Source organism: Falco cherrug, chromosome Z (genome assembly GCF_023634085.1).
Source record: "Falco cherrug isolate bFalChe1 chromosome Z, bFalChe1.pri, whole genome shotgun sequence".
NCBI lineage: Eukaryota > Metazoa > Chordata > Aves > Falconiformes > Falconidae > Falco > Falco cherrug.
In genome coordinates this window covers 46,740,732-46,764,949 of record NC_073720.1, presented here as the reverse complement: position 1 = coordinate 46,764,949, position 24,218 = coordinate 46,740,732, and the positions used below count along the sequence as shown (strand labels likewise).

The following is a 24,218-nucleotide window of genomic DNA, read 5'->3' as shown; positions in this document are numbered from 1 at the left end:
ATAACATTCAGTCACCGTCTGTCAAAGACACTGGACCAGAATACAGAAATTTCTAGAATTTTTTCGGAAGTGTGGAGTTTGTGTGTGAAAACAGGACAGTTTAAAGCAGTTCTACTTGTAGCAGAAATTACTGTATCACAGAGATACAGAAGCCCTCTCTGAGTGATTCAACCATAAGAATAACATAATCCTGTTCGTATAATCCTTTTCTTTCACCCACCTGACCAGTTTCTTTTCCCACATATATGTTTCAGGTGTGGCCAAGTCTAATCAATGTGCTGGGATTCAAACTGCTATACCCATGTCTCTGTAGGAGTAGTATACACACAAAAAAGGACATGTTGGCCTTGAAGACATAGATTAATAGGGAAAAAGCAGAAAACTGTTTAAAACGAGACAAAAAGAACCACTTCTTCATGCAAGTGATACTTAAGACACATGCCTAAAAGGGCTTTTGGGTCTAATTTTTCTCTAACTAGTTCCATTGATATGTCTTTTTCACATCTATCACAATAGTTAAGAATACATTTTATTTTGTTCTGTGGCAGAAAGAAGAAAGAAGAGCGTTAGTCCTGTTTGATATTTAAAAACTGAATTACTTTTTGTTTCAGAGATCTCTGCCTATTTTGGGACTGGCAGTTCTGTGACATACAATTTTCAAGAATACTACACCTTAGCTAAAAATTCCAGTTCTCATGCTTCTTCTTTCTATGCTGACATGACACTGAACCAGGAAGCAATTACATTTGCCTTCCGAACAACACGGACACCAAGCTTGCTGCTTTATGTCAGCTCCTTCTACAATGAATACCTCTCCATTATTCTTACCAGAAATGGTAAGTGTTCAGATAAACCATTTAGAAATACTAATGAATGTCATAACTGTCAACTCAGATTTGGGCTGAATTTATCAGATTTGAATCAAAAACTAAGTGTTGTCCTGTTGTTGCATTAGATGGTATATTTATTTTAGAACTGCACCAAGCAATACTTTACACATAAGAAATATTCCTCCAACTGTCATTTCAACTTTTATGACTGTTTTTATTTTTATCATGTTGGCAAAAATAATTATTTCTGGAAAACCTTTAGGAATGCAGTAAAATATTTGGAATCCTACTTTTAAAAGTTTTGAAATTAATCTCAAAATGTGTCTGATTTGTGTGCTACTCAAGCAGTATATTGATTGCCATCCACATTATAAATGAAATAAACTACTTTTTGAAAGTGCATTATCCATTTTCCAAATTAATCAGAGGTCATTTCATTCAACTAACTTAATAAGCTACTTATATACCTATGAAAATTCACTTATGTACCTGTGAAAATACATATAACATTCTGTTTAAGCTGAACATTAAGTGTTAGTTGGATGTTTCCTTTTCATTCTTTCTTCTATGTCTAGATATTTATTTTTTTTAATAAGAAAACTGCACAGACTATGTTGAATCTTTGCGATCACAGTGGTTCTGTGCTCAAAGAAGGTTCTGTGTTTTCCCAAGTACCAATTTGGATGTAGAATAACTGTAGTATCCTCCACGTCATGTGAGGTGGAACATGTTTTAGTCTTTAGTGGCCTAGATCTTGCTTTCAAAAGCAAGTAGAAAGTTGTAGTTCATCTACAGTTGGGAGGGAATCTCTAACAAGGATACCACACTGCCTCTGTGTTCCACTGTGAGAGAGTCTCTCTGTGATTATATGCATAAAACCAGTATGCTGGTAGTTAACAAGAAACAGAAAATGAGCTAGAAGTTATTAACTGCATCCCACTTGAATTGTCAGCTGGTCAGAGGTTGACAGGTCCAGACAGTGTAAATATTATCCAAGAACAGTACTTGTAAGGTACTGAATTTTATTTGGTAAATTGCATTCATGTAAGCTAACAGACCAAGTGTTTCTCAACTGAATTACAAATTTACTTACTAAAATTTCTGCACAAATTTTAACTCATCATTCAGGTTTATGAGTTTATAGCCATCTTTGCCACTGTATCCTATTTCCAACATTTCTATTACTTTTCCTGTTGCCTTCTTTCATTTCTTACTTATGTCAATTCCTCAGAGTTAATTCCTTAAATAAACATTTGTTTTGCTCTTCAAATGCACCTGTGAAGCAAAAGGCACTGTATATGATTTACACTGTCCATTGTGTATGTAGCATACCATACCTTTTGCTCTATTTATCCCTACAGGAAGTTTACAGATTAGATACAAGCTAGATAGTCATCAAGATCCTGATGTATTCAGCATCAATATCAAAAGCATGGCTGATGGACAACTGCAACACGTGAAGATTAACAGAGAAGAGGAAATGCTCATTGTAGAGGTAATTCCATTAGGGGGAAAAAAAAAAAAAAAAAAAAAAAAAAGGTAAATTATCATAAAAAGGTAGAAGATCCAAAGCAAAATGATGCAAATAGCTACAATGAGGCAATTGCCCCCAAATAAACCGTGTTAGTGTCTCAAGTAAATAGGGCAAAAGTTAGTGGACTCACAATGCTCAGTGAAAATCTATGTTAGATGATCTCTTTGGTGTTCATTTTGTCTATTTCAGAAGGTCAATACCTCCTCATCATCTCATGTGAAAACACAATTCATTGTTTGATGATTAATTTTCACAGTTTCTGAAATATGTATGACTTCTTTGATTTGTTTTGGGTCTTGCATTTTGTTTTTTGTTTCAAATTATATATCAAACTATCACAGAAATATATTTCCATGTAGATAATAATTTAAGCTTATTTGTCTAATTTTTTTCAGTCCTTTTTACATCAAAAGAATGTAACTATTAAGGAAAATATTTGGGGTTTTTTTTTGTGGAAATGTAATGATGAAATAAAAATACAAGATTTGCTAATAGTAGATACTAACATGTAAAGAAGTTTAATTTTTTAAATTAAAATAAAAAAAAAAAACCTGGATGTTACTAGCTGGTATTTTGAGGTTAGAGCTGAGTTTGCTTAATTATGTTATAAGGCCTGAAGGGGAGTAGTTCTAGAGATACGCTGGGGGGCAGAGCATTTACAGTATAATATTTGATCTTTAGGAACTAAGTGTTAAGTGCCTTTTTAAATGAAAAGAGCCTTTTTCATGTTTTCGAAGGTTTACCATTTTCATTCATTTCTAGATGAAAAAGAAGGGATCAGCCAAATCAATAGTATAAATAAAAAGTGAAATGCTTAGAAGTATCACTGATATAATCAGTGATCTATCTGAGGAAGCTGATCACCTACTTCTTGATTACTTTTTATTCTATAACTAACAAATTCTTCCCTCAGCTCCTTTTATTTCCAACCTTGATCTTATCTGGAGGTTTTTTTGCAAAATTTAACTAATATCTTTTCCATTATTCTACTTTGTTCTTCACCACAACATTCTGCAGGTTAACCAAAATGAAAAAATGAAGTTTATTCTGTCTTCAGGCACAGAATTCAATGCAATCAAGTCTCTCACACTTGGCAAAATTTTGGGTAAGTGGTACTCCACAGGACTAGCTAAAACATCGATCAAAATGTCACCACATCACATAAAAACGAATATCCTAATCTCATTGAAGGGCATTTGTTGTCTTGGATTTAATAAGACACTAAGTCACAACCAAGGCAGAATCTTCAGTCTGGTTGAAATACAAATCTAATCATGGGTAAGTGCTTCCTGAAAAGTAATTGAGTGGGTTCCATTAAAAATAATTTCACACTTCTTTCTTTCATTTTGCAATCAAGCATTATGAAACACCACTCTTTGTTTTTTGGTGGGTTTTTATTTTTACTCTCAGAAAAAAGAAATCACTGTGAAATCATACACAAATTACTATTACACAGAATACTATTAATCATACTCGAAAAACTGTGAATACATTTTTGATGTTAGGGAAAAGGTAATGTAAACACAAACTTTGCTTGAGTTACTTTTTTTTAGAAACAAGTTAAGCTATGACGAAATATTTTGTCTAGCGATGACTCATCATAATTTGTCTTTCTCTGTAGTAATGATCAAAATGGAATGTACCTAGCTACAATTACCATTTTTCATTTTGTTAACATAAAATAGCCTGAACTAAAGTTCTTAAGATCTTCTTATTTTCACATTCATTACATTGCAAAAATATAATGATAGAGGAAGTTGTGGTGCTAGTGAAAAGTTATAGGCTATTTCTTTTTCCTCTAAAGTAATTTCATAGCATCATAGAATCATAAAAAGGTTTGGGATGGAAGGGATTTTAAAGAACATCTGATTCCAACCCTCCTGCCTAGGGCAGGTTCCACTGCACGTTGCTCAAAGCCCCATCCAACCTGGCCTTGAACACTTCCAGGGATGGGCATCCACAGCTTCTCTGGACAACCTGTTCCAGTGACTCACCACCATCACAGTGAAGAATTTCTTTCTTATATCTGTTCTAAATCTACCTTCTTTCAGTTTAAAGCCATTACCCCTTATCCTATCACTGCATGTCCTTGTAAGAAGTCCCTCTCCAGCTTTCTCCCTTTAGGTATTGGAAGGTGGATATCAGGTCTCCTCAGAGCCTACTCTTCTCCAAGCTGAATAACCCCAACTCTTTCGGCATGACTTCACAGGATAGGTTCTCCAGCCCTCTTATCATCTTTGTGGCCGTCCTCTGGACGCCTTCCATCCAACAGCTTCATACCCTTCTTATGGGACATAAGCTCTTGGGGGACCCAGAGCTGAACTCGTACCCCAGGTGTGGTCTCAACAGAGTGGAGCAGAGGGAGAGAATCACCTCCCTTGACCTGCTGCTCACACTTCTTATGATACAGTCCAGGATACAGTTGGTTTTCTGGCTGTAAATGCTCATTGCCAGGTCATGTTAAGCTTCTCATCCACCAACTCTCAAGACCTTCTGCTCAGGATTGTTCTCAATCCATTTTCCATCCAGCTTGTATTTGTGCTTGGTTTTGCCCCAACCCAGGTGCAGGACCCTGTACTTGGCCTTGAAGTTCATGAGGTTCACATGGGGCAACTTCTCAGGCCTGTCAAGGTCCCTCTGGATAGCATCCCTTCCCTCGAGCATGTCAACTGCACCCGACAGCTTGATGTCAGCAACCTTTCTGAGAGTGCACTCAATCGCACTCTTCATGTCACCAGCAAAGATGTTAAAGTCTGTGTTGCTACATTCCCATATCAAGCAGCGGTCCATTTGTGCATTCTTCCTCTAATAGCACTTGCTATTGCAAGAGTATGAAAACAGAGTTGGTTATAGTTTGTAATATATAGTAACTAAGGCTGCAATGACCTTTTCAACAATTTGAGTTACAGTGATTATTTTCACCTTTTCACAAGTGGTCTTGGGCTAAATGTAGAATAAATAGGATTATTTAAATAATTGTATCTTAGTTTATATATATTAAATGTTTATAATTTCATATGGCACACAGGTTATCACCATTACTGAAAGCAATTCTGTTTATTTTTAATAAAAGCAATTTTTAACAGAAATTATGAACCATGATCCAAAACAAGATCTGGGAAATTAACTGCCTCCCTCTCTAAATATTTGGTGCTTAAAAATTTGGTCGGTAAACTCTGTGCAAAGGAGTGATGGTTTCCCATTCTTTAAAAATATCTTTAAGTTAGCTGAAGTGTTAACAAAGGCTTTTTGTAGAAATAAATTCAGAAAATTGTGATAAGTGACATAGAAGAAATTGAGTTTTCATCTCAACTTAATATAGATGATATATTACTTTATCTTGCTCCCCCAGGCTTATAGGGGAGACTATCTACATGTTTTATATAATACCTACCCTAAACCAGAAGATCAAAGAAGAGTTTTCTTCATATTCAGTTGTATGTGATTTAGTTTAAAGGAATTTTATTTCTATGTACATGAGATGCCCCTCCAGGATTCATATATCTACCACTTTTTGTATAGTACCTTTGGGAATAACATAAGAGCTTTGGTGAATCAGTGTGTCTGCCATTGTATTAGACCCAGAAATTCTGTCCTGGCTGTGACAGTAGAAAACACTGTTACGTTTTCCCAAAGAATCTCCTACTGACAAGCAAAGCATTATTTGTAAAAGCCCATCATGCCACTGGGTGGGATGCAGTAAGTCTTCACCAGGTTTTGTCTGACCTCTATCTACATTCAACTAAAGCGAAAACAGACCAAAATGCTTATGAAATTCTAATTATAATAATAAAAATAATCTTATTATAAAATTTATAGTAATAAAAGTAGTCTTGTTTTTAGTAAAAAATATTTAATTTTATGTCTACACATATATATGCATGCACACACACATACACACAAATATCAGTTCCAAATATACCCTCTCCTATATGTAATCTTATCTAGAAAATAGGACTTCATGAAATCCTCAGTTCAATATCACAACAGAGAATCATAATTAAGTCAATTTCTGACCTATCATTGTTTACAAAAGTAGGTATTAAAGGGGATTAATTGAAAGAGAATTGGGTGGGATATTTCAACTGTAATTTTTTTAATAGGCTGATGTATAACATCACAGAATCACAGAATGGTTTGAGTTGGGAAGGACCTTAAAAGAAAATGTAGTTCCAATCCCTGTGCCATCACCAGGAGCATCTTTCACTAGATCAGATTGATCAAAGCCTCATACAACCTAATCTTGACGACTTCCAGTGGTGGGGCATCTACAACTTGAGGTTATGTGTTCTAATATGTCTCACCACCGTCATCATAAAAAACCCCAACATTTTCCATATGTCTAATCTCATCTACCCTCTTTCAGTTTAAAATTTTTCTCCTTGTCCTGTCATACAGACCCTTGTAAAAAATATATCTCCACCTTTATTATAAAATGCCTTTATATATTGAAAGGTTGCAGTAAGTTCTCCTCAGAGCCTTTTCTGGGGCTGAGAGCCCCAACTCTCTCAGCCCTTCTTCATAAAACGGATGTTCCAGTTCTCTGACTCTGTTTGTGGCCCTCTTCTAGACCTGCTCTAAAAGTTTCATGTCTGTCTTTTGCTGGGAACCCCAGAGCTGAATGCAATAATCCATGTGGGCTCTCATGAAAGTGGAGAAGAGGGGCAGATCACCACTCAACCAGTTATTTTTGTGCAGCCCGGGATATGATTGCATTTCTGGTCTGCAAGCACACATTGCCAGCTCATAGCCTATTTTTCATCCACCAATATTCTCAAGTCCTTCTCTGCAAGGCTGCTTTCAGTCCAGTCATCCCCAAATCTGTACTGATGCTAAGGACTGCCCTGATGCAGGTGCAGAACCTTGCAGTTGGCCTTGTTGAACTTCATGAATTTCCCACAGGGTCATCTCTCAAGCCTATCAAGGTCTCTTTATTTAGAGGAAGGCATCCCTTCCCTCTAGTGAATCAGTTGCACCACTCAGCTAGTGTCATCCACAAACTTGCTGAGTATGCATTGAATCCTACTGTCTATGTCATTAATAAAGATATTGAGCAGCACTGGTCCCAGTGTGGGCCCCTGAGGGATACCACTTGTTGCTGATCCCCACTTGGACATTAAGATCTTGCATGTAACTATTTGGCTAAGACCATCGAGCTTATTCCTATTCATCGAACAGATGATTGAGATTTTCTATTCTGACAGTATTATCTAGACTAAATGGAAGATAATTTTTAATATATAAAAAAATCCATACAGTGGTAATTGTTTTCATAACGATGGTAAACAAATGCTAAGTATCTTAGAAGGTATTAAATAATGAAATTTAAACATCATCTTTAGAGAATTAAGGAAAAAATTATAATTATTGTTTAGTTGTGACTGTTTGGAAAAGTCTCTATATAGCTGATCTATTTTCTTCCTGGAAAAATAACTAAAGACCTTTAACACAAACAGAAATGCGTATTAACTTTGAAATGTAGATTTTCTTTATAGAACTCACAGTCCAGAAAAGAACTGGTATGTAGATATTCACAGACAATGGAAAAGAGAATGATTATTTAGGCATAATTTTAAAGCAATATTAGCTGAAATATAAAGTACTAAAACAAAATGGTTTAAGGTATTTCAAAGCCCCACGAATCCATGACATAACTGAATTAGGAATTTATAATGCTTGGAACTGTAATAGTCTATTGCAGTCACTTTCACATAAGGGTAATACCATGATAACTATTACAAAATCAAATTTTTTGTTATCTCCGTTATGAAATTCCATATCAAAACTTTCATTAATTTACTTAAAAAATTATTTGATGTGATGTATTGAAATGAACATTTTGAGGCAAAGAGCGGTCTCTTATTCAGGACCAATATTGTCTATTCCAAAGAAACTACACTGTTAGAAAAGTTTACAGGTGGGACTGTCTTCAGTTATATGATGTCTTTGCATCATCACAGTAGCGTGAAGCATAGAGTTAAAATGACCTCTGGGGCCACTCAGCCCAGTTTGGCTCAGTTTACAGAATCTGCCCTGAAGAAAGCATATGTTGTACTTCTCTCCCTTTCAAATGAGAGATGCTATTGAAAAGCTGCTGTTTCTTTCATAAATGTGACTTCTTTGGGTCCTGATTCCTGTGAAGTCATGTCTAGAGATGTAAGGAGTCTTTGTGAAGGCAGTGGAAAAAAAGCATTGAATGCTGCAGTAAAGAGGTCTAAACAGAAGAAGGAGTAACAAAATATGAAATTATGTATTTCTTGTACTTTGAAACGTTGTTCAGGAAAAACCCACAAATTTTAAAGTAGAACAGAAAACTATGTTTTTTTGAAGAATTATGTTCAGTTGCAGAAGTACTTGTCTGAGCACATCTGCAGTTGTATGTAGCTCAGGTTTTTGTTAAAAGCAAATCTGATATTTAGCTGATGAACTACTTTTGAATTCCCAAGAAAAAAGAATCAGTGTTCTTCCTCACTTCCCAGAACCTAAGAAGTCCAATTTAAAGACTTCTGAATTTATGTTATGCAACATTGTAACAAAATAGCCAGGAAGCTAGGCCGTGTTGAGGTTCAGTGAAATATGTGGAGGTTAAGTTCTGAAGGGAAGGAGAAGCAGCACACTCAGCCACAGAGTTCACAGGATGAAAGCCAAAGGGCTCCTTATGTTTTTGTTTTCCTTCTGAGAAGATGCCCTCAAAGCACCCCACACTGTAAGAAGGCTGTAGAAACTGCTTTTTTTACAGCAACACACTGAGGAGGTAGTTTATGTCCTCTGAGCAAAGCCACATTTGCCCAGGGCAAAGCTTCATAGCTTTCCCCCAGGTGAGGGTGGGGAGCTGTGGGCAACATTTTTCTTCAGTGAGAGTTGTTGACTTTTCTATGCCAACTGAGATAAAGGTAGGCTTTCAGTAAGATTTACTTAGGTCTGATTTACACACAGAGTCTCACCACCTTAAAAGGATGTGTGGGTTTAAGCCAATTAACTTAAACAAAGTTATCACATTGAATATGGACATTTCCAAAAATGTAAAAATTAGTTATTTCAGTAACAAATAAAAACAAATTTTCACTGGACACTTAATAAAAGGGCCTAAATTATACTAGTAAAATATTTTGTACCCACATTTGAAATGGAATTTCTGTATATTCAAACTACTCCATTCTATTTGTAGTGAAATTACTTTTTATTATACTGATTTATTTGTATCTGAAATTATTAGATTTTATGATTTAATTCTCTCTTTATGGGAATATCTTTGAGAATAAATAATAATTGTACAGATTGCTTAAAAGGTCTGATTATTATATATTTATTGATAAAGGAACTATGGAATTGCAAAACTGTCATTGTGCTCCACTGATACAGAAAAATGCAGTGATATTTCAAAGTTTTAATCTGAAAGTTAGCATTTTAAAACAATAATTTCTGGCCAATCCCCAAAAAGTGCTGCAGAGAAGCACATGCAAAGTAATAGCTGGTTTAAAAATGTCCATTTCTCTTTATGCAGTTTTTTTCCACTATATGTATTTGGGAATTCATACAGTAATAAAATAGTAAAATTAAATCTTTTAAAGTTGGTTTAGAAAATACTTTAGTATAAGTCTGTGGGTGTAAAATATTCATTTTTATGCAACTCCAAAATTTAAACTACATATAATTGTACTCCAGAAAAGTTATATGAAACTTTTATTATTTTTTATTTCATCAGATTTTTAATTTAGTCAACCAAACTTGTCAAGGCTTACTTTCCAGACAGAAGCCTTTCAGGATAATTATTTGGGGGAAAATAAAGTTTCCAGTCTTTCAAACTTGAACAAAATACCAGTATTTTAGAAAAAAATCAAAATTCAGGGATTTAATGGATATACTTTAGTTTGATGAAATAATTCTGTTGGCAAAATATTTGCTTTCTAATGTTTTATTTTAAAGGCTTTTCTCCTTAATCTCATCGGTCTGACAAATGACAGTTCCAAAAATAACATCCATTAATGATTCCAGATTGCTGGATTTGTATTGTTGAAAAGCAGCAAAAAGTCTCAATGACAGTACTATCTATTACTTCCTGTTAATCAAATTACTATCTTTACTGGCATTTTTTTCAGCAGTAATCTGCTCAAACAAATAACAAATTAAGGAAAAGAGGCTTAAACCATTTTGGAGTGTTTTAAAATCACAAAATTCACAAAAGTAATTGTTTATTGACTTATTTTTCAGTAATTTATCTCTTCCTGGTCACTTCAATCTGAATCAAAAGTAATCATAAGTAAACTTCAGCAAAATAATGTCTTTCTGCATATTTAAAAATAGCAAAAAAGTAGTGTAGCAGCATTTATGTGGTCACACATTAACCACAAGGGGAAAAACACCTAAACAACTAACCATATAAAATTCAGCTGAAATCAGTGGATGTATAGCTGTATAATTACGTTTAACTGTAATAAGCAATTGTAATGCAAATAGCAAAATAGTAAAATTTTAATAATAACATAAAGTAATAGAATTTTCATAACGACATGGGGTTTTGCACAAATGTCAGGTTTTGTGGCAGTCCATCCCAAGTACATTGTTAGTACATCCAGTTGACAATTTAACTGTGAAAATCAAATGTGCATTAATTTTTTCTACTGAAGACAGAATCATAGAATTTCTCAAGTTGGAAGGGACCCATGAGGATCATCATCTCCACCTTCCTCCAACTACCTAACACTGAACCATATGACTAGAAGTTCTGTTCAGATGCTCCTTGAACTCTGACAGGCTTGGTGCTAACCACTTCCCTGAGAAGCCTGTTCCAGTGACCAGCTACCCTCTTAGTGAAGAACCTTTTCCTAGTGTCCAGTGTGAACCTCCCCTGCTGCAGCTTCCAACCATTTTCTTGTTTCCAATTGCTGGTCACCAGAGAAAGATTAGCACTGTCTCCTCTGCTGCCCCTCTTGAGGAAGGTGTATGTAGCCTGCAGTGCAGTTACCTCTCAGCCTTCTTTAAGCTGAACAAACCAAATGACCTCAGCTGCTCCCCCTAAGTCTTGCCCTCGAGACCTCTCACCATCTTCATTGCCCTCCTCTGGACATAGTCTAATAGTTTGATGTGTTTTTAATATTGAGGTGTTCAAAACTGCACGGAGTACTTGAGGTGGGGCCACACCAGTGCAACATAAAGTGGGACAACCACTTCTGTCAGCCAACTATCTGTGCTGTTCTTGCTGCACCCCAGGACACGGTTGTCTTTTTTGTCTGTCAGGGCACACTGTTGACTTGTCATCAGCCCAGACCTTCAGATTTTTTCCTGCAGGGTTGCTTTCTAGCCCTTTGTCCTCCAGTTTACGTACATAACTAGGGTTACCCCGTCCCAGGTGGACTGTCCAGCACTTGCTCTTGTTAAATTTCATACAGTTAGTGATTGCCCAGCTCTCTAATCTATTTAGACTTCTCTGTATGGTCTCTCTACCCCTGAGAGAGTTCACAGCTCTTCTTCATTTAGTATCATCAGCAAACTTACTTAATGTGCATTTGACTTTTGCATTCAGATCATTTATAAAAACATTATAAAGAGTACTGGCCCTAAAACTCAGATCTCCCACCCCTTTTACTATAACTTTTTGAGCCCAACTCATCAGCCAATTGTTCACCCAACATATGGACTTGTTTAATCCTGAGACAAAAGAAGATTGTACAGGTACATGAAAAATTTTGAAATCTTCAATATCATAAAAGCAGAAAGGTTAAATCTAGTCCTTTGACTGCACAGTTCTTATCTTAAAATGTTGTTAGGGCTACATGTCTGCTGACTTTTGGTGTTGCTTTACAAAGGAAAGGTCGTTGAAGAATAGAATAAAATGGGTTACTGAGCTTCTGATTTTTGTTTTGTTTGTTTTTAAGAAGGCAATGTAGGTAGAGTAATTTTGCCTTTGCTGAAAAGAAATTGAGTGCATTTAGCAAATGAATGCTATAAAGATGTTTGAGGATGTGTGACTGGAGTTTACTATAAAATGCAGTCTCCAATAAACAACTTGTATGTGTGTGTGTCATTTTCAGTCACCCAACTTTGATGAGCACTAAAGCAGAGGAGGGTTTGTCTTTCCTAAGCCTTATCACTTTTACCAGAAAGATTGCTTGATCTAGTTAAAAGTTTTACTTTATCCGAGCAGTATTTTCTAATTAATGAGTCAAGTAAACTCTAAGGATTTAAAACATGGGATTTCCTTTCATATTATACACATACAATATTTATGAAATTATATAAGAAACTAGAAAATAATAGAAGATGCCTCACTTTTGCGGTTTTCAATCCTACTTAGTTAGAGGTACATCTTTTTATTACAAGGTGTTTTGGACATTTCTTTCTTGCCACCTTAGGATAGCTTCTGTTTTTAAGATATGGAGATCTAACAGATCCTTTGGTGCAGTGAGGCCAATGTCAGAAGCAGTGTAGGCTACAGAGAGAAAAGAGACATTGAACATTTTATGTGATCTATCAATGTAGGTGAGCAGACTCTGGGCTGACATCCATCTATCTAATAACACATCATCATTGCAATAAGCAAAGAGTAGCTGGGGAAAATACTGCTGTGCTATTTTACAACATTGTACCAAAACACATTAGCCTGATTTTCACTATACCTAATTGTATCAAGGAGTCAGTTGTATACTGGTATTTAAAATTGTTATGGTAGCCAGTGTGAAGATCACAAGCTCATTCATGGGTTCTAGGATGGAAATGAACAAGGTTAAATTCCCATTTTATTTGCAAAAAACTTAAAAATTTGCTTCCCTTAAGTGTTGTCTTTGAATAATTATTACTTCCAGAGTTTTTGCTTAATTTAAATTAGAACTGTCAGAGTAAATAAACTGTTTTCCATTTCCAAAGTAGTGCATTAGTGAGCATTACCTACTTAATAAATAGAGGACTCTGACAGGGTATATACATTCAGAAAGAAAGGTCAAGAGAATAAGAGTGGTTGGGAGAGTTGATTGTTGTTCTTATTCCTTTAGTGAGAAAGATAATGATATCATGTTTAAAATATATAGTAAATTGGAGCAACATTTATTTTTTAGAATTTCACAGAAAATGTCTTGCTAGATTTCCAGGATCTGAGCCCTTCAGAAAGTTCTTGTTTTGACAGATTTGATGGTGATGGAATGGGGTAGATATATGTATTTGATAAAAGAATATGATCCAATAATGTGCATATTTATGAGAAGAAATCTAATAAAGTATGTATTTTTCATGAATGTATGCTTCATCCTTATCTTTTTGCAGAATGAAGAAGTGTTGCATTTTAATTTAAATATTTTAGTTACATTTGAATTTTTTTGCTTTGGAACTTGCTATAGTAACTTAAAAGCATTTGCCTCAGCAGACAGGAGCTGTCAACTCTTAAGAAAAGGGGGGTGAATGTATTTGACTGTCTTTTCATTAAAGACAGCCAAGAAAGGGATTCAGTGGATCTACATATGTTGCTGTAACTCAAATACACTCAGAGGAACACAGGTTAATTATTCATTTATTCTTCTGTCACTTTATTTTGTATATTTGCACTATGATTAATGGTGTTCTGTTCCTTTTGATTAACAGAAAACAGTGATGTAGATGAGGAGACTATGAAGGCAAACTCTCAGGGGTTTATTGGATGTCTCTCTTCAGTGCAGTTCAACCACATTGCTCCTTTGAAGGCTGCACTGCACCACACCAGCTCAGCCCCTGTCATTGTAAAGGGACGCTTCACTGAATCCAACTGTGGTAGTTTAACTGGAGCTGACTCAACATCAAGTGAAACCACCCATTCATTTGCAGGTAGCATATGGTTATCACATGTTCTGATCTATAAAGCAAAATCTAAATAGAGTGCTTGTGACCTGAGTCATAACTATCTGTCTTTTTTTTGTTTGTTTGTTTCACATCTCAGAAGTAGTTTGAAAAAGAATTCCTTTTATATATACTTACTTCCTTTTCTCTAGCCTTCCTCTGAATGTTTACATTTTCCTCTTTATCTCTGTGAAGTATCATCTACACCACTTTTTTGCATTCTTACTGACACACACTATAGTCACTGTACCATACTAGATATAAGCTGTAACCATGTAAGAATTTGTTGAAAACCCTTCTTTTATTTGTCTGTCAGTTTCCTTTCTTTTCCCCCACAGATCACTCTGGACCAATAGATGAGGGAGAACCACTAGCTAATGCAATCCGAAGTGATTCTGCAATTATTGGAGGTAATAGAGACTATTAACAACTTCACAGGAACCTTTTTTTTTTTTTTTTTTAGTAACTGTGGGTCAGTGTTTCAGTGAAGTCAGTTTAGTTTTGTGTGTTTAAAAAAACTAGTAAAAGGGTTTCATTTTATTACAAGTGATAGGCAAAAATCAAACTTTTTTTTAAAATGCAATCAGTAGTTCTTATATCGCTTTAATACGCAAATTTATGCCATCAGTGCTTCTATACACTGTAACATTCTGCAGAAACACAACATATTAAGAACAAGTTTCCAACCTGTCTAATGCTAGTGTCTATGAATTTAAAATGTACTTCGATACGTTGTGGCAAACAGCATGTTTAAGAAAGAGCAATCTTTGCTTCTTGACTATGTCAAAAAATTATATCTTGCTACACAGTCAAGTTCAAAATATTCTCTATTAGATCTAAACAACACTTTTTTTTTTTTTGAGAAAATTAGGTCTAGCACTGCTTGAATCAATCCTTTGACAGACTGAGCAAGGTTCATTCTGTTCCTACATTTGAAAAGCAACGTACTCTTAGGTGGGCTACAACTTGTATTGAATAACAGTTCAAAAATAAAATGCATGTTAAAATAAAAAGAGTAAAAAATAATTTCTTTTGGTTTGAAATACCATTTTTCCTCCATTTTCTTACTATTTCTTTTGGACATTTTTATCAGTTCAAATAGAACTACAAATAATCATCCACAAACTTTTTTTGATACACTTATTTTTAACAAAGGAATATAAGAAATACCATGTATGGTTCAGTTGACTCTGAAGTCCATATGTTGACAATCCTTCTACCTTCTATGCCTATCAGAACAAATATGGTATAAAGCTTAAGACAGACAACTTGCACTTAAAGTACAGGACTGATAATTAGGATATTCAGGTTCCATTGCTGTGTCTCTGTGACTGACTGTCCTTAAGCTGAGATCCATCTCTGCTGTAGTAGGGAAAGCTAACAGTTCTGTCTCTTTAGCAGGAATGGAAAGTACGTAAGTGAGCCTTAATAGGGGGAGTCTTGGACTGGGGACCTTCAGGAGAATTTAAATTCTGTTGCTGGTATTGGAGCAAGTGTATGGCTATGTCAGTTCAGTATTTTTCTTTCAAGGAACAGTATTGTCTCTTCTGACAATCTTCCCCTGTGAAAATTTCTGGTGGAATTTCTTCTCTTAGGAGGAAGTGAGGGAAGGAAACTTGTTTTCACTGAAACTTGTTTTCACTCACGAAGATGATATTTTTGCAGTGAATTCACTGTTTCAATTTCCATTAGTTACTTCAACAGAAAGAGGGCAGGAGGAGGGAAAGGTCATCCCATCCATCATTTAAATTCTGAATAGGTTTCCTTTCTAAAGGTTTTTAAAAGCCTCAGCAGACAAATGACATAGTGGGATTTAGCAGAATAAAGCTGCCAAGGCTTCTCACTGAGGATAAAAGAATGTAGGTCTACAGAAGGTGGAGTTAAGAACCTGCAGTCAGCTGTGTGTCTGCCATTTAAATAATGGTACCTGCTACAGTCAGTGTCTGCCAACAGCACACTGCATGGTCAGTGGTCCTTAGCATGGCAGTGCTAAAGATACTAAAATAAGAGGTGATACAACCTAGAAGCTTCCTTGCTTGTGAAATTATACTTATGTCTGCATATTTTCATATACACAATCTTTGGGAATTTTACCACTGAGTTCAGTGAGAGCAGAATTTAAAAACCAAGTTTTCAGAGTTCTTATATATGTCTAACTTTGAAAGAAATTACTTTGTTGTTTCAAAAGATGAGTATCATAATAATAACCTCACAATTTTATTATTAAACACATTTGGGAATATGCAGTCACATTTTTTCTACTGCTTAACTATGGTTGTTTAGAAGTCAAAGCAAGTTGTACAACACAGTGGAAGTTTGATGTAGATACCCTTAGGTGACTATCACTGAGAATTGTACCAATTCAGCTACCTGAGACAAAGCAAGTTTATAGATATGCATTTACAGGAGGCAAGTATAGTTCCTGTGAAACAAATGAAGGACTGTTCTATTTAATCCAAATAAGAATAAAATTCACTCAGATTATAGAGCTTTTTCCAGAGAAGAAGATACCACACTCTAGGAAAATTTAAAACGTTTATATTCCTACGTGAAGGATGGCTGCTCACCTTAACTAAAAAAAAAAAAAAAAAAAAAAAAAAAAAAAAAAAAGTGCTTGATAGCACTAAGGGGCTATGTATTTTCATTTTTCTTGCACTAATGGCTAAGTTATGCAGCAGATTGTTCCTTCATCTAGTACGGCTAAGCCACTCCATTACAACTGTTTCCCGGACTGTTTAGTGAGGTTTTTTTCCTCCCTGCAGCCTAGTCTTGCTTTCTGCCTTTCTGACAAGCACTTTCTGCTTCCCTTCTGTTCCATTTCCCTTCAAATTCCTCTTCTGCCCAACTTCTGACTCATTAACTTGAGAGCCTGAGACCATCGTGAGAGGATGATTGAGGAAGAGACTGGAAGTCTGTAAGATCATGCTTATCTCTGTGGGTGGAAACTATCTCTTTCCTTACTGTTCCTAATCTGCTGCCCTAGGAGCAGCCTGTCCTGGTAATAGTTCAATAAATCCTAAATAGTCTCCTTTAAAACTAAGTGCCTATTCCATTTAGTCTCCTATGTGTTAGGTATGTGGCACATATTGTAGCCGATCAGTGTCCTATATAAAGCTTATGCCCCTGCCCCTTTGCTTTCTAACTGATCAGCTAGAACACCATAATGCAGACAGCCATACTGATGATGATTTTACCCTACCAGATGGGGCTGTTAAAGCTGTTAGAAAAGGAAGCTTGCTCACTGTCATCTGTATAGCCAGGGACCTTGTTTACTTATGAAACCAGGGTCACATAGCCATGCAAAAGAAAACCACACCGAAGATGTCAGAACAAGTGCCACAAACCTGAAGGGAAGGGAAGGGGAGTCAAATCTTTGTTATTTCACCCTGGACATGAAGTGAGCCTTGATTTTAGTGTTTTAACCAGTGTCTATTCATTACAGTGATGCAGTTACAGAAATGTGAGCCCTAGCTAATGTAGATTGTTAAATACTCTTAATCCCATTAAGATGTGCCAAAGGCAGTCAGAGTCAGGATTTTCTTCCATGAGGCAGAATAAACATGGGAATTTCTGTCCCATTTGACCTGACAATAGGTGGCTATAAATTGGACAATTTCCACTGTAGTCCCTAGGCTGAACTGTTCTACATTATCTTTTACATATTCTCCTCATTAACTGTGTAATTTAGCCACAACCAGTCACCTGCAGGCTGAACTAATTTGTGTGGAGTATTGGATATGGATGGGACTAATTCTGTGCAACAATTTTTACTGCAAAGGGTCTAAAGATTGGACCTTTTAGTGTACACAGTCAGAGCTGATAGAGGACCTGATTCAGAATTCCAGATTGGTACCTTTGCCTTCACCCTCTTCTGCTCTGTCTCTGCTCTCCAGATTCCTTCCCCCAACCTGGAGTAGTGATAGGAGGCTGATTGGCAGGTGAAAGCTGATGACAAGACACATGTCCCCTTCCTTCTGATAACATGTGCCATGAGAAAGGGTTCTGAGCAACAAGACTGACTGAGGGAAAAGGGAGTACTTTGTCCAATACTCAGGATTTGGGGGAAAAGAGAAAGTCATAGTAGTCCCCTTTGTGCCATCCCATTGTCTGGCAGGAAAGACTGTGAAAAACACCTCCTCAAATCTGCAGTGGCTTGAGTTTCCAGCCTGGCAGAGAGGTATAAGCTGATAGTGAAGTAGGAAAAGACACCCTCTTATCTGCAGTGCCCAAAGGTCCCTAGTAGTCTTCTATTCAAAAGTTTCAAAAATTTTAGTATTGTGTGGATTATTATTTTTTTGTTTAGTAGTATTGTGCAAGATTTCAGATCACCATGAATTTTATACTACAGTGCTGTTTCTGGTTTGAAAACAATTATGGCTTCTTATTTCTTGAGCTTCACTGTAACCCCCTCCATTGTGTGATACAGTCATTTCTTTGTGCTGTGTTCTGGCCCGTGAGTTATTATTTGTCTATCCTTTCTCTTGACTTTTTTCTCTTGTCTTCTCCTAGGTGTGATAGCAGTTGTGATATTCATCCTACTTTGCATCACTGTTATAGCCGTACGCATTTATAAAAAAAAAGGCATATACTCAAAAAATGAGGCAAAAGGATCTGAAAATGAAGACAGTGCTGAATCTGCACTGAAAAGTGAGCTCAGCATGCAAAACACAGCCAATGAAAATCAAAAGGAATACTTCTTCTGATTGACATTCATGATTTAATTTAATATAATAATGTGACAGTCTGGCTTTCTTGCTAAGCCAGGGGCTCCCAATGGACAGAAAAAGCTCTTGCACTCTACAGTAACTGCAATGAATTTGAGACTTACTATACTGCATATGTTCAGTCTCATTGATTGCTGTAGGGGGATTCTTTAAATTACATGCATTCCTTAGCTATTATACCGTAAATACATTTTATGTAACAGTGAATTAGATATTGTAACCAATTTCATTGTTGGTAGTTTCCGACTGTTCTGATGTGACCTATGACTGAAGTTTAATGTACACACTAATTATGATTTTTGAATGGGAAAATTGTTATGAACTTATTCTAACGCTTTCCTTTAAAATTTGATTCTGGAATTTTGTTCAAGGTGAAAGGTGAATTCTAATACTTTGTGTTACTAATGAAATTCTGCTGTGTTGCATTATAGTGATCCCTCTTACTTCCTTAAGCTGAAAATGCCTTTTGAACAGCTGTTGGCTGGTGTCAGCATCTGCTTGTGAGCCATGGAGTCTGGTGTCCAAAACAAACTTTGTTCCCCTGAGGTGTAACTGATGTCATTAGTATGCCTTCTTTTGGCAAGCCTAGCAGGACTTAAAACTGAAGGGTGTACAATGTGTTGAAATGCTGCAAAATCTCCTTTGCAATAGGTTTTCACTTATGGTCAAGTAATGGCACCAAGAGACATATACACGTTCTAGGCATTTTAAATAAAATTGAGATCACAAAAGGCAAGACGTCTGCTTGGAAATATCAAGAAATATATATTAACAGTAGTTAAATTATCATGAATGAAAACACCAAAATATGATCAAGATTATTGTGCCTGGAAATTAGTAATGCTTCTTCAGTCAAGAAGTAATGCTCTGTGCACTATCTGAGACATATTCTCTGAAAACATTGTATCTATGATCCATTCCAGCCCTCAAGATTAAGTTGTTCTAAATTATAGAAATTATTTGTGATTCTTATGACAGTAAAAGTAGGGCATTTAGAGTCCAGTACAGTAGCAGCTACTTGAATACTTTTGTTCTTCACCCTTAATAGTACCCACTATACCACTGTGAGATAAGGTCTGATTATACCACTCAAAATTAAAGAGTTGCTTACTATCTTAAGAGAGTAAATAAGAGCTGGCTATGATGCTGTACAGATTATCAGATATGAAGTGTAGGTTTAAGTTGTCTAAACAGAAGATTATAAGGTCACATTAGACACCATAGGGTGTCTGAAATACCCATGTGGCCTGGTGGGAATATCACAGTTCTACAGAAGGTGTGTATCTTTTGGAAGAGACATATGGGAATTTGGTGGAATACCCCACGGAATTGAAAATGGCACTAAATGTCAATATTTAAGTACCTGACTCCCACACAAAGGATTTTTTGTTTTTCCCCAGACAGAAGGCTGTGTGCCTAGAGCTTGGATCAGAGAAAAGAATCAGGAATTCTGTGCCCTTGTAGACTTGACTTCAAAAATTTAAACAACTTTCAGAATTTATTTATATCTGCTCCCACTGAAAGCAATGATAATAGTCATTGCTTTTCTCCTCTTTCAGTAAGGAAAAAGAAAGCTAGACCTTAGACTGTGAGGTTTAGAAAATGTTTATCATGAATGCTCAACAACATTGTAAAGACATAAAAACCTGACATGGTGTGCCAACATGTTTGATATGTAAATTTCTTTACATAAACAGTAGTTGTAAATATACATGTCTAGCTGTTACTGTCTTCTAAAGCTTATTTTTTTCCATCAGTCTATTTTTAGAATTCTACAGTTCCTTTTCTGCTTTCTCCTATATAGCTTTACTTAATTTTTAGGAACAAATTATTTCCTTTTATTGGTACTTGGAGGCTCTGCCATCAGAATTGTTCAGATTAAGATGCATTGCTTTCTTGTTATTCTCATCGTTATTCTGCATGCATCTCTGGTAGATGAAGCAGTCTGAGGATGCAGGATCAAGAACTAGGTATCCATGTCCCGTATATGTTGGCATATTTGCTGTTACAGTTTGGTCCGTGGCACTAGGTCACTTACAGAAAGGACAGAAGAAGGTGAGGGGATGATACTGGACTGTTCCCATGAAGTGGTATGTATGAGAATACCCTGTTTGGTGGATGAGTGAAAGAGATGAAAACCTCACATGGGTCATGAGAAGAAGACCTTGAATTGTTGTTTGCTACTTTAGAACTTCTCAGTCTAGCTAGTTATTTTGAAGTGAAAATTATGACTCTTCCTTTTCAAGGATCTGACCTAAACGATACTGAATTCAGGTGGAGTCCTTCCATGGACTTTTCTGTAATTTTAATCTTCTGTGCCTCTACAGGTTTTCCCTTCTCATGACAGATATGTCAGTGTCCATCTTTCTGCGTCATATCAGCAAATTGGTCAGCAGTGATGGGTCCTAGGTGACTCCCTTTTTATCAGTATGGGATGTAGGAACCATGTGGGACAAAACTTACATGACACTGTTGATTAGAATACATTAGATCACCAAAATGGACATGTTGATTGAACAAGACAGACTATTCACATGAGAGTTAACCATATACTAACCTAACCGAACCCAGAGGATATCCACACCAGGACAAGTTGGAAGTATGCAAACCTAACTTTTCAATCATTTGCTTTTACTTCTATTTCCTTGTTAATTTTTGTTGTGTGTCTTGATGAAGAGAAAGGTTTCTTCGCTTACTTTATTTTCTTTCATGAATAATTATGTTATTTCCCTATGAGAATTTTTAAAAGCAACAGGAAGGGAAAAGCTGACTAAACCCCCTATTTCATGGATTAATTAATTAAAAGAGGGGGAGGGTGTGAATGGCATATTATTTCATTCAAAGACCTTTTAAAAGTATCTTATTATGTGAAGTGCAAAAAGAGAAATGGATTTTGTTGAATGCACACCTATCTGCAGATTTGTAGCATACAATAATCACGTTTTTCTGAAGAAAACAAATGCTTATTTTTATCCATAGGAAGAGTGATCATACATTTGTCACCTCAATCTGAAATATACAGGTTCATAGTCAGTGAAGCAGCATTTTCCATTACTTGCTGCATTTCTATGAGTACAAAAAATGGTGGCACTGAAGTGCACTGAGACATCATCTAACATTGTGCTGTCCCTTTTTTATTCTCTATTTCAATGTGTGACCTTTCACCTCTCTGTTAATAAACACTTTTTAAAATAAAGTGAGGAAAATATTTTTTAAAAAAATTTGTATTAAAAAGTTTAAAACTAACAACAATATACTGATTTTTTTTAACAGTAAAAATATGTAGAAGTGCACATAATATATTGGTGAGTGTGGTTATTTATAGATATTACTGAATGCTAATGTAGCAAATTTACTACTTGTTGACACATTTTCCATGGCAAATATTTTTTTTTTTTCTTAAGTACATTAAAAAATAAATAACAGCATGTATGCTGGTACATTTTTAAAACTCCATGTGGGTGCTCATTACAAAGGGCTCATAATTATTTATGTACTCAACATTTAGCACATAAATATTATTTAGTTAGGTTTTGGAAAGTTGTGTAGGTGAAGAATATGTCATAAGCTAAATGCACAACTTAACATGAAAGGTACTAACAGTCAAAATAAAATTATAGCACCATTATTCATGGCAGTGACATATAAGGACAAAACGTGAATGACAAAACAGACAGGATTTAGGAGGAATCAGCTGTGTAGATAAAAGTACATAAATTTAAATTTAAATGCTAGGTAGCCTGCAGGACCAGTATGAGATAAAATCTGAAGATGCAGCTATTGCAGGTCAGTAGAGGATTGATAGGAAAATATTGTTTTGAAATAAAATTAGTTACCTTGAGAAGTAATTGTAACAGTCTACAGTCAATGCAGAGTTATAGCTGTAGGAGCCATGTGATGTCACAGGGGAAGAACGTTCTTTGTAACAGAAAAATATTTGGTAAATCAGAAATCTTAATGCTGAAAACTTTATGCTGAAAAAGCACATGCCCTAGTCTCTGGGGTGCAATGCACATTCTCTTGTGTAAGCATGCAGAAATGCTACATAATTTTATCACACTGAGCTCCTAATTCTGCAGCCAAAAGTATAACAAATCCATAGTCTGTCTGATCATCACACTGAGCTCCTAATTCTGCAGCCAAAAGTATAACAAATCCATAGTCTGTCTGATCATTTAATGAGATTGTGCATTATCAAGAGGGAATAAAACTGAAAAGTCCTACAGAAATCAGAGCTAAATAAAAAGGTACAGGTATGAAGATACTGGAGTAATTTCCGTGGTTTTTAAAAGTACTCACAAGAACATGCTTAAAGGAATAAGGAAAAGAAACAAAGAAATTAACTTTTTTTTTTTTTTTTTTTTTCCCCAGAACATTGTCTTGGGCCTTTTTGGTGGTGGTGGGAAGGAAGGGCTTAATGGGGTGTACAGAAAGTGCTTAAAGCTTCTAATACAAGAAACAGAAACAAAAAGCTAGAAGTGCTGATAGACTGTGCTTTGCTAAAAAGCCATGTTTATCCTCATTCTTGAAGATCAGTTTGAAAAGTAATTTTTGACAAGAACTGGCACTATCCTCTGGATATGTTGTCCAAATCTTTTATCTTTGATCTTACTATTGTACAGAAAGGTATCAAACATCACAACTGCATTGCACAAAGACTGATGCCTTTGCTTCAAAAACTGACATAAAATCTCATTTAATTTCACATGAATTTCTAACTTCCATCTATGATGAAATTCTGGTGTTGCTAACATTTTATGTAAATAACACTGAATAGATCATGCCTAAGTCCTTATTATATAGCATGGTAAATCCACAGTAAAATTCTCCATAAGCGTGTGAGCAAATGCATACATACATACAAACATAAATGTAAATGAGCTATGTAGTCAAAGGTCAGATGTTTTAGACTTTACCATTTTCTTTGTATTATGTCAAATACTGAAAAACAGTCCAGAGTTCAGAAATACTACCCTCCCTTATGTTGGGAAAATATCCAACCCATTTCACAAAATATTTAAGATTTCACAGAATTCTTTTTAAGAAAAAAAAATAAAAATAATTAGAGCTTCAAGTTTCTACCAAAACAATAACAGGCAAACAAACGGACAGCTGATGGGAAGAGAAAGATTATAGCATCTCTCACAAAGAAACAGTGCTGTAGTAGGTTCCTCTTTTTTTTTCCTCTTTCTTTATTTTTTCTTTCTCCCCACCCCACACCCTCCCACCCCTCCAACCCCTAGTTACATCCAGGACTTGAGAAATTATTTGACTGATAACAAAATGAAGCGCTGTTTCATACACATACAGATATACACACACACAATT

At 35.7% G+C, this 24,218-nt stretch overlaps 1 protein-coding gene across 1 annotated transcript in view; it reads left to right on the top strand.

The window, feature by feature from the left end:
- The window catches only part of CNTNAP4 (contactin associated protein family member 4), a 261,311-nt gene extending 239,262 nt beyond the window's left edge, over nucleotides 1–22,049 (top strand). Inside the window, exons 19-24 of the mRNA XM_027815469.2 lie at nucleotides 612–836; nucleotides 2,192–2,325; nucleotides 3,382–3,469; nucleotides 13,936–14,154; nucleotides 14,505–14,576; nucleotides 18,676–22,049. Coding sequence (XP_027671270.2) covers nucleotides 612–836; nucleotides 2,192–2,325; nucleotides 3,382–3,469; nucleotides 13,936–14,154; nucleotides 14,505–14,576; nucleotides 18,676–18,869 — 932 coding nt within the window. The 3' untranslated portion in view covers nucleotides 18,870–22,049. The remainder of the gene's footprint in view (nucleotides 1–611; nucleotides 837–2,191; nucleotides 2,326–3,381; nucleotides 3,470–13,935; nucleotides 14,155–14,504; nucleotides 14,577–18,675) is intronic.
- Nucleotides 22,050–24,218: the final 2,169 nt, after the last annotated feature.